Here is a 10363-nt window from a genome sequence, read left to right as displayed (position 1 = left end):
CCATAAGCCATTTTCATGTGAATCCACTGAATAATATTTATCAAATGTGAACTTTATGTATGTTTATACATAGATTAATGTTTAATGTTTTTAATAAAAGTTTTTACAAATTGTTGCTATAAAATAACGATTATGAAAACATCATTTTTTTGAGTTATAAATATACATTACTGCAAGATGATCACTTTGCTTTTACAATTATACACCGATGAGCCATAACATTTAAACCACCTCCTTGTTTCTACACACATTGCCCATTTTATCAGCTCCACTTACCATATAGAAGCACTTTGTAGTTCATCTGTTTCTCTGCATACTTTGTTAGCCTCCTTTCATGCTGTTCTTCAATGGTCAGGACCCCCACAGGACCACTACAGAGCAGGTATTATTTGGGTGGTGAATCATTCAGAGTACTGCAGTGCCACTGACATGGTGGTGGTGTGTTAGTGTGTGTTGTGCTGGTATGAGTGGATCAGACACAGCAATGCTGCTGGAGTTTTTAAACACCTCACTGTCACTGCTGGACTGAGAATAGTTCACCAACCAAAAATATCCAGCCAACAGCGCCCTGTAGGCAGCATTCTGTGACCACTGATGAAGGTCTAGAAGATGACCAACTCAAACAGCAGCAATAGATGAGCGATCGTCTCTGACTTTACATCTACAAGGTGGACCAACTAGGTAGGAGTGTCTAATAGAGTGGACAGTGAGTGGACACAGTATTTAAAAACTCCAGTAGCGCTGCTGTGTCTGATCCACTTTTACCAGCACAACACACACTAACACCATGTCAGTGTCAAGTGAAAGCAGGCTAAAAAGGTATGTAGAGAAACAGATGGACTACAGTCAGTAACAGTTAAATGCTTCTATATGGTAAGTGGAGCTGATAAAATGGACAGTGAGTGTAGAAACAAGGAGGTAGTTTTAATGTTATGGCTGATCAGTGTATAATTTAATTGTTTTAATGATATAATCCTGATTAGCCGAAAAACTGGCTTTAACAGTTTTAGTAAGTGCCGCCATTTTGATTGCAATGCCAGGTGACCATATGACCATCTCTTCAGAACATCCTTTTTCCCTGTTTGAGTCTTCAGGCTTCTTATATATTTATTATTATTTATTTTTTAATGCATTTCCTCCCTTTTTCTCCAAATTTTTAGTGCGTCCAGTTTTTACCCAATGCGTTACGCTTTCTTTTTACTGGTGCTGACCCCCGCCCCGATTGAGGAGAGCAAACTGACACATGCCCCGTCTGACACGTGAGCAGTACCCAACTGCATCTTTTCACCTGCACGAGGAGAGTTCATATGCGATCAGCCTTGTGCACAGAGAGACACACCCTGATCAGCATCATTCCTCTACTCTGTGAAGACGGCATCAATCAGCCAGCAGAGGTCGTAATTGCATCAGTTATGAGGTCCCTACCCGGCTTCCTACCTGGATGAACAACAGCCAAACATTGTTCATATAGCTGCCCAGCCCAGCCCAGCCGGATGGCAGAGCTGAGATTTGATATGATGTATTTGTAATCCCAGCTCTGCTGCGCTAGTGTATTTTACCGCTGCATCACCTGAGTGGCCTGGTTTGTTTACCTTTAACTCTTCCAAGCATATTTGTCTTTTCCAGTGAATTGGTTCTTTCCCCAATGTGTCCAAAATGAGAGAGCTTTATTTAGGTTACATAGTCTATGTTTGATTTGGTCAGGGATCCATTTGTTTGTCTTGTTCCCCATGTAGAGTACTCTCATATCTTCATTAGCACCAATGTTTAAATGCATCGATATTTTTCCTGTGCCATTTTGTTTAATTGCTCATCTTTCACATCCATAAAGCATCACTGAAAATACTACAGTCTGGGCAGCTGTTGTGTCTGTTTGGAGAGACATTGTTACATCTGAAGATCTTTTCCAGCTGTTCATTCTGCCAAGCATCATTTGGTGTCATTTGCTAGTAATAATTGATTCAAGTAGGCAAAAGCTGTCCATCATTACAACCTCTTCTTGGGCGGCACGGTGGCTAAGAGGGTAGCACTGTCGCCTCACAGCAAGAAGGTTCGGTCGCCAGGTGGGGCGGTCCAGGTCCTTTCTGTGTGGAGTTTGCATGTTCTCCCTGTGTCCATGTGGGTTTTCTCTGGGTGCTCCGGTTTCCTCCCACAGTCCAAAGACATGCAAGTGAGGTAAATTGGAGATACTAAATTGTCCAAGACTGTGTTTGATATAACCTTGTGAACTAATGAACCTTGTGTAATGAGTAACTACCGTTCCTGTCATGAATGTGTAAAACATGACGTTAAAATCCTAATAAACAAACAAACAAACAAACAACCTCGTCAACAACGGTGAAGTTAGAGCTCTTTCCTGTTGTGTTGACTTCTTGTCTTGAGCTAAAGGTCCTTATGACTTCACCAATCTTGAAACCACAAACATCTTCAAGTCCTGTTTCTTTCATGTAATGTTCAGCATACAGGTTAAACAGGAATGATGACAGCCTTGTTAAACTCTTATGCCAATGTGGAACAAGTCAGATTGTTTATTTTCTGTCATGACTGTGGCTTGTTGATCAGTGTAGAGATTTTTCATTAAAGCCACCTGAGAAAGCCACAATTCTTGTGGGAGAATATTTTGTTGACAGATATGATCAAAATAGAGCTTTTTGGTCAAGTTTATCATTGTACCATATACAGGACATGAAATGAGACCTTCAAAGAAAATTACAATTATCCCTGTGGTCAAATATTGTGGAGGTTCACAAATGTTTTGGGGTTGCTTTGCTACCAAAGCATTTTGGAGCAAAGCTTGGTCTCCATCAGAGCTCAGGGGTCTTTCAGCAGAACGATGATGACCCACCAAAAGAAAAGATTAAGACAAAGCACTGAAGAGTTTCGATGTGACCAGCAATGAGTCCAGATCTAAATTCTATCAAACACCTGTGGAGAGGCACCTGTCAAATCTGAGAGACCTCAAGCATTTAGTAAATGGAAAGCGATCTAAAATTTAACAGGAGGGCTATAAGAAAATCATTCATGGTTGGAGAAAGAGGTTGATTTCAACTGTTGTTTTAAAAGGGTGCCCCACCAAATATTAAGTTGAGGTTACAATTTATTTTGTCGTTCGTTTCTGGTGTTCTCTGTTGAAGGTATCAGATTTTACCTTTTTTCTCAGTTTTTATGTTGTTTTAATGTAATGATAATAAACAGGTGAATACCAAAAATTTTATTTCAGAATGGGATTTCCAACAATGTCATGGTCTGGTGTCCACATACTTTTGGCCATATAGTGCATGCTGTGCACAGTGTAAAGCAGACTCATTATATTAGAACTTGTGGGCTTTGCACTTGTGTTTTAGCCAAGCTTTAAGCAGAGATTCCATCATTAATCATCTGCATACTCTGCATTTCCTCTTACCCTGATCCATCATTGATTATTCTGTGATAATACAAATCAAATTAATCAGCTCAGTGTCTGCTGTGAAATGTCTAGCAACTGTCGCAAACCTGCACCCTCTCTTATTTAGTTACTGCAGTTTTTAAAGAAAACATACACCAAGCATTTTATTAGGTACACCTAGCTGGTGTGGATATATACAGTATATACAGTATATAGTATATATACAGTGTATCACAAAAGTGAGTACACCCCTCACATTTCTGCAAATATTTTATTATATCTTTTCATGGGACAACACTATAGAAATAAAACTTGGATATAACTTAGAGTAGTCAGTGTACAACTTGTATAGCAGTGTAGATTTACTGTCTTCTGAAAATAACTCAACACACAGCCATTAATGTCTAAATAGCTGGCAACATAAGTGAGTACACCCCACAGTGAACATGTCCAAATTGTGCCCAAATGTGTCGTTGTCCCTCCCTGGTGTCATGTGTCAAGGTCCCAGGTGTAAATGGGGATCAGGGCTGTTAAATTTGGTGTTTTGGGTACAATTCTCTCATACTGGCCACTGGATATTCAACATGGCACCTCATGGCAAAGAACTCTCTGAGGATGTGAGAAATAGAATTGTTGCTCTCCACAAAGATGGTCTGGGCTATAAGAAGATTGCTAACACCCTGAAACTGAGCTACAGCATGGTGGCCAAGGTCATACAGCGGTTTTCCAGGACAGGTTCCACTCGGAACAGGCTTCGCCAGGGTCGACCAAAGAAGTTGAGTCCACGTGTTCGGCGTCATATCCAGAGGTTGGCTTTAAAAAATAGACACATGAGTGCTGCCAGCATTGCTGCAGAGGTTGAAGACGTGGGAGGTCAGCCTGTCAGTGCTCAGACCATATGCCGCACACTGCATCAACTCGGTCTGCATGGTCGTCATCCCAGAAGGAAGCTGACGCACAAGAAAGCCAGCAAACAGTTTGCTGAAGACAAGCAGTCCAAGAACATGGATTACTGGAATGCCCTGTGGTCTGACGAGACCAAGATAAACTTGTTTGGCTCAGATGGTGTCCAGCATGTGTGGCGGCGCCCTGGTGAGAAGTACCAAGACAACTGTATCTTGCCTACAGTCAAGCATGGTGGTGGTAGCATCATGGTCTTGGGCTGCATGAGTGTTGCTGGCACTGGGGAGCTGCAGTTCATTGAGGGAAACATGAATTCCAACATGTACTGTGACATTCTGAAACAGAGCATGATCCCCTCCCTTCGAAAACTCAAGGTGTCTAACATCCACCAGCTCCGTGATGTCATCATGGAGGAGTGGAAGAGGATTCCAGTAGCAACCTGTGCAGCTCTGGTGAATTCCATGCCCAGGAGGGTTAAGGCAGTGCTGGATAATAATGGTGGTCACACAAAATATTGACACTTTGGGCACAATTTGGACATGTTCACTGTGGGGTGTACTCACTTATGTTGCCAGCCATTTAGACATTAATGGCTGTGTGTTGAGTTATTTTCAGAAGACAGTAAATCTACACTGCTATACAAGTTGTACACTGACTACTCTAAGTTATATCCAAGTTTTATTTCTATAGTGTTGTCCCATGAAAAGATATAATAAAATATTTGCAGAAATGTGAGGGGTGTACTCACTTTTGTGATACACTGTATATATATATATATATATATATATATATATACATACCGATCAGCCATAACATTAAAACCACCTCCTTGTTTCTACACTCACTGTCTATTTTATCAGCTCCACTTACCATATAGAAGCACTTTGTAGTTCTACGAATACTGACTGTAGTTCATCTGTTTCTCTACATACCTTTTTAACCTGCGTTCACTCTGTTTTTCAATGGTCAGGACCCCCACAGGACAACCACAGAGAAGGTATTATTTAGGTGGTGGATCATTCTCAGCACTGCAGTGACACTGACATGGTGGTGGTGTGTTAGTGTGTGTTATGCTTGAATGAGTGGATCAGACACAGCATCACTTCTGGAGTTTTTAAACACCTCACTGTGGAGGTGTTGGACTGAGAATAAATTTTATCCTGAACAGGCTCACAGTGGGTCTGTTTTTTCTCTAATCATTAGGCGCAGTGCAGTAACACACTCCTGACTGGATGACAATCCATCACTGTTAGCTAGTCATGTCTTAATGCAGACGTTTGACAGGCCAACAGCATCTCTCAGTAATTCAAAACCTGTATTTCAGCGGTAGTGGACTAACGTAATATACAGCTGCACCATTTGAGCGCCTCTTTATATATTGTTTTGAATATTTTTATTTAATATAATAATAATACATTTTAAAATGATTGTTCTCTAAGCCTTTAAAAGATGGAATAAGTGTTAAATGAGAAATATTTAACCTAAAGTTCCAGCTTTTATGTTCCACAAGTGCTCTTGTGCACTTTTAATTGTTGGAAACCTTTGTATTAGATGGCTAGGATTATAGTTTGAAGCATTTTTTATCTCTGTGATGACCACACTGTGTTATTAGTAGTAATAAGCAGATCGAATCTGATGTATTTTAGGAGTTAATGTAAGTTACCGTTTCCTGGTAATTCCTGGTCCTGGATTATTAAAAGGGTTGCGTTTCATCCACCTCTGACATGTTCAGAAGCTCCATGTCAATTATAGGATTAATTATGAGTCAAATTGTGGGTGATGAGTCCATTTGCTCTCAGGAGTGGGATGGGGAATATGATCACATGAAATCAGCTACTGCAGAAGCTACTGTTATTACTGTCCTAACCTAGATGACTCAGTGTGCTCATTTTATCCTCACTGGTATCTAATATTTAGTGGCTTTAGCTAGCAACCAAAACATTTAAAGGCAGAAAACTAATGCTGTTTGACAGAACAGTTTGTACAGGAAATGCAGATGCAACGCTGAATGAGACAATAGGATTAGATGTCTTTTCAGAAGCGTTTTGCAGCCTTATCAGCCACTCAGTCAATATTTGTTGCTCATGTCCTTATTGTGCAAATATCAAAAGTGCAAACAGGTAACAGGTGCAACCAATTGACAGAAAGAGTAAAAGAAAAGGAACTGATGGCAGTGTATGAAGAGAGACTATATATATATATATATATATACAGTATACAGTGGGCAGTGGACCCTTGACTTACGAATTTAATTGGTTCCGAAGGGCTGTTCTTAAGTCAAAATGTTTGTTAGTTAACCCTTTTTTTCCCATAAGAAATCAAGTAAACAGAATTAATCCATGCCAGACCTCCCAAATCACCCCTTACCTAACCTTTCTAATGTCTTAAATGGTCTTTTTTGTTATAAATACAAGTATATTTTCCCTTAATCTTAAATTATAGAGTAGATAATACTGTAATAAACAATAATAAACAACAATACACAGTAGTACTGTACATAAAAAACACACATCACATTTCAGTTCACCATACACCATAATAAATTTCCTTCTTTTTTTAATCAAATGTATCTACCAGAAACAACAATAACTCATATTTCTCTATTATTTCCTTCTTTATTTCAATAGTGTTGTATTTTGTAGGTGTAATTGCACGAAAGAAAGAATACTTTACTCAGCAATTTCCTTCTTCTCTCTCACTCACTGTCCCCTCTGTCTGATACACAGTGACAGCTACTGGCAGGAGTAATTATACAACAACAAATGTAATAGATTTGTTCATTTTCTCACCACTAAGCTTTCTCTGCACCTTATTTGGAGCCATTTTAATATTGAATTTTACAAAATATAAAGACAATACCGAAAAAACACAGTCCGCTGTCCGAATGTTCGCTCACTGTATATATATAGAGATAGAGATGCTCTGAGTCAACTTGTTCGTGACGTCACGTGTTTCGCGAATTTCGGTTCGTATTTCGAAATTTGTTCGTACATTAAGTTAAAAAAGATTGCTCGTAACCCGAAATGTTCGTATGGTACACCGTTCGTAACTCAAGGGTCTACTGTATATACGTATATATATATATATATACGTATATATATATATATATACTGTATATATATTATACATCCCAACAACCTTATTTAAATATTAAACAACCATATATAAACACTATACACACTGCCACATACTGAACACAACTGTCACACTGTCACTTTAACCATCTTGTGATTTGTTGCTGTTTAGTCTTGCTGCTATACTTTTTGCAATTATGCACTTTAGATCAAAATAAGCTGCTGCAGTTCTTTGTGCAATACTTTAAAATGTAAATACTTTTTACTTGTACTTTTTTTAGCTTCTTGTTTTATTTTATTTTTATACTTATCTTAGTTTATTCTATTTTTACTTAACTTAGTTTATTCTATTTTTATACTTATCTTAGTTTATTCTTTTTTCATTCATGTCACACACTGAGGCCTGGGTAACTGTATTTCGTTCTATCATGTATGTGGTTGAATGACAATAAAGCTGAGTCTAAGAACAAGGGTGAGTGTGAGAGTTTTTTTGTACCATATTTTTACCATAATTTAAGTGAACAAGTAACAGGGCAGTTTTAAGCTTATTTTTTAAAGCCCAGTCATTTTCACTTCTCTGTTACTAGTCATCACTTCCTGCGGAGTCATTCTGTAGCAAGCACATCCACATATTTTACCTCGTGTATTGGATGTCCCAGTCTCATAATTTACTGTTTTCAGTCTTCTAAAACATTTTCTCTGTTATGCTATGGTCTTTTATACTGGATGACGCTTCTGCAGTGAACTTCTTTTGGCTATGGTAGGTAGTACATAACTAGCAAAGCCTGTGGTAACATTTTGATGTCTGTGGTAATGATGTTAATCTGTGGAATCTGCTCCCGAGTGGCACAGTGACACAGTGACTCTTGCATTGTCTATAATAAGAGCAAATGACAAGTGACAGCGACTTCCTGAGCAGAAGTGGCGTCACTTACTTAACTTCTCCTTCAGTACCTACACAGAAACTCATGAAAGCAGATATTAGTATGGACGCGGTGCATGTAAAGATGGACATGTCTCTGTTATGAACCACTTAAAGCCACAGATGCTGGAGGGGCGGTGGAAGCCTTTAGGTAATGACCACTATCTCATTGTATGTTTCCTAAACATAATATTTATTACAGTAATTTGCTGAAATGGGCTGATGTATAGGTAGGACATGTCTTTATTAGAGTTAAATTGTAGATATGTATGAGTATTTTGAATATTTGTAATTTTTTTTACTGCATTATTTTATTTTTAAATAGTTATGATTCTGCAGTGATAGACCAACTATAAAATTGAACTTAAATTTAAATAAAATGTACATACATACCACTTTCATGTTGTTCCTCAGTGGTCAGGACCCCCACAGGACCACAACAGAGCAGGTATTATTTGGGTGGTGGAGTGACACTGACATGGTGGTGGTGTGTTAGTGTGTGTTGTGCTGGTATAAGTGGATAAGACACAGCAGCGCTGATGGAGTTTTTTAAACACCTTATTGTAACTGCTGGACTGAGAATAGTCGACCCACCAAAAACATCCAGCCAAGATGACCAACTCAAACAGCAGCAATAGATAAGCGATCGTCTCTGACTTTACATCTACAAGGTGAACCAACTCAGTAGGAGTGTCTAATAGAGTGGACAGTGAGTGTTTAAAAACTCCAGCAGCGCTGCTGTGTCTGATCCAGTGATACCAGCACAACACACACTAACACACCACCACCATGTCAGTAATTGTAGAACTTCAAAGTGCTTTTATATGGTAAGTGGAGTTGACAAAATGGACAGTGAGTGTAGAAACAAGAAGGTGGTTTTAATGTTATGGCTGATCAGTGTATATATGGTTGTACCTTTTAACATGTTAGGTTGTGGCATTCAATTTTTAATGCTATTAAACACTGATCTGACTCAGAACTAACCACTCTGTCTTCTATCCTCCATGAGATAACATGCATATTTTTCTGCTTTGGCTTACTGCCTATATGTCAACATTATCATTTAACTTTGACCTTGAGTGGCTTCGTCTACCATAAGCATCTAAAAGCTTTGAGTGTGCCTGCTTCTGGCACTTCCAGTCTGGGTACTTTAAATCAGAGAGTGACTCTTATTGTTACAGTAAGACTTAAATTATTTCCCCCTGTGACAGTTATTAGTATCACAGCTCTTAATATGTTAATGTCAAGGGGGCTTGTAATATGAGAAGGCGGTAAACAGATTTTATCACCAGTCCCTAGTAAGGCTATACTCAATTGTAAAACTGCACTGTGTAATGAATTGACAATTTATCAGGCCGGTTTTAGTATGTGACATTTCAGAGTGAACCTGATGAGTAATGCAGACTAGCAGAACAGAGAAAAAGGGAAAAAAAGGGAGGAAGAAACAAGGAAGTTGTTCTAGATCAATACCCACATGTGCACCCATGCCCAGATCAGCAGATTTCGCGTACATGTACCATCAAACACAAACCACTAAGCCAATTAAGAGGAAGGATGTGAGAGGAAGCTGGTGAAGAACCTTCTGTTTCTGCTCCTCTAAATTATTGGCCGTAATCATCCACACATTTAATGGCGTGGCTGTAGTAGAATTCATTTGGGTAGTGGTGGGATAAATAATTCATCGTGGGTAAGGGTGGATCTGAGCGTGTGTGAGAGGTCCCTCTTCTCCAGCTGCCTCTGCATAATGAGAGAGGGAGTGTCTCAACGTAGCAGCTCACAGCAGTGGACCAGTGGAACATAATCGGTGGGAAAGAGGAGGGGGGTTGGGTTTGGTAGAGAGAGAGGGAAGAGGGATAGAGAGATGCTTGCCAGAGCTGGATAAGGTGCAACAGGGCGAGGCAGTACAGGAGAGCCTAGAGAAGATCCAAAGATGTGGATGGGTGAGCACACTACTGTCCAGCCATGAGCACTATGCTGAGCCCCAAGATCAGACAGACAAGGCGAGGTAAGCACTGCAATGCTGAGCATCTCACCCAGCATCTCACTCTGCATCACTCCAATCCTATCTGCACCGCATCC

General features: G+C 39.5%; 1 protein-coding gene across 1 annotated transcript in view; it reads left to right on the top strand.

Annotated features, from left to right (window-relative positions):
* Positions 1-10190: 10190 nt before the first annotated feature.
* Positions 10191-10363, top strand: part of arhgap22 (Rho GTPase activating protein 22) — a 56498-nt gene continuing 56325 nt past the window's right edge. The window contains exon 1 of the mRNA XM_062995206.1: positions 10191-10289. Coding sequence (XP_062851276.1) covers positions 10247-10289 — 43 coding nt within the window. The 5' untranslated portion in view covers positions 10191-10246. The remainder of the gene's footprint in view (positions 10290-10363) is intronic.

The sequence above is a fragment of the Trichomycterus rosablanca genome, chromosome 5, assembly GCF_030014385.1.
Source record: "Trichomycterus rosablanca isolate fTriRos1 chromosome 5, fTriRos1.hap1, whole genome shotgun sequence".
In the NCBI taxonomy this organism is placed as follows: Eukaryota; Metazoa; Chordata; class Actinopteri; order Siluriformes; family Trichomycteridae; genus Trichomycterus; species Trichomycterus rosablanca.
This window is presented reverse-complemented; position numbering and strand designations above follow the sequence as displayed.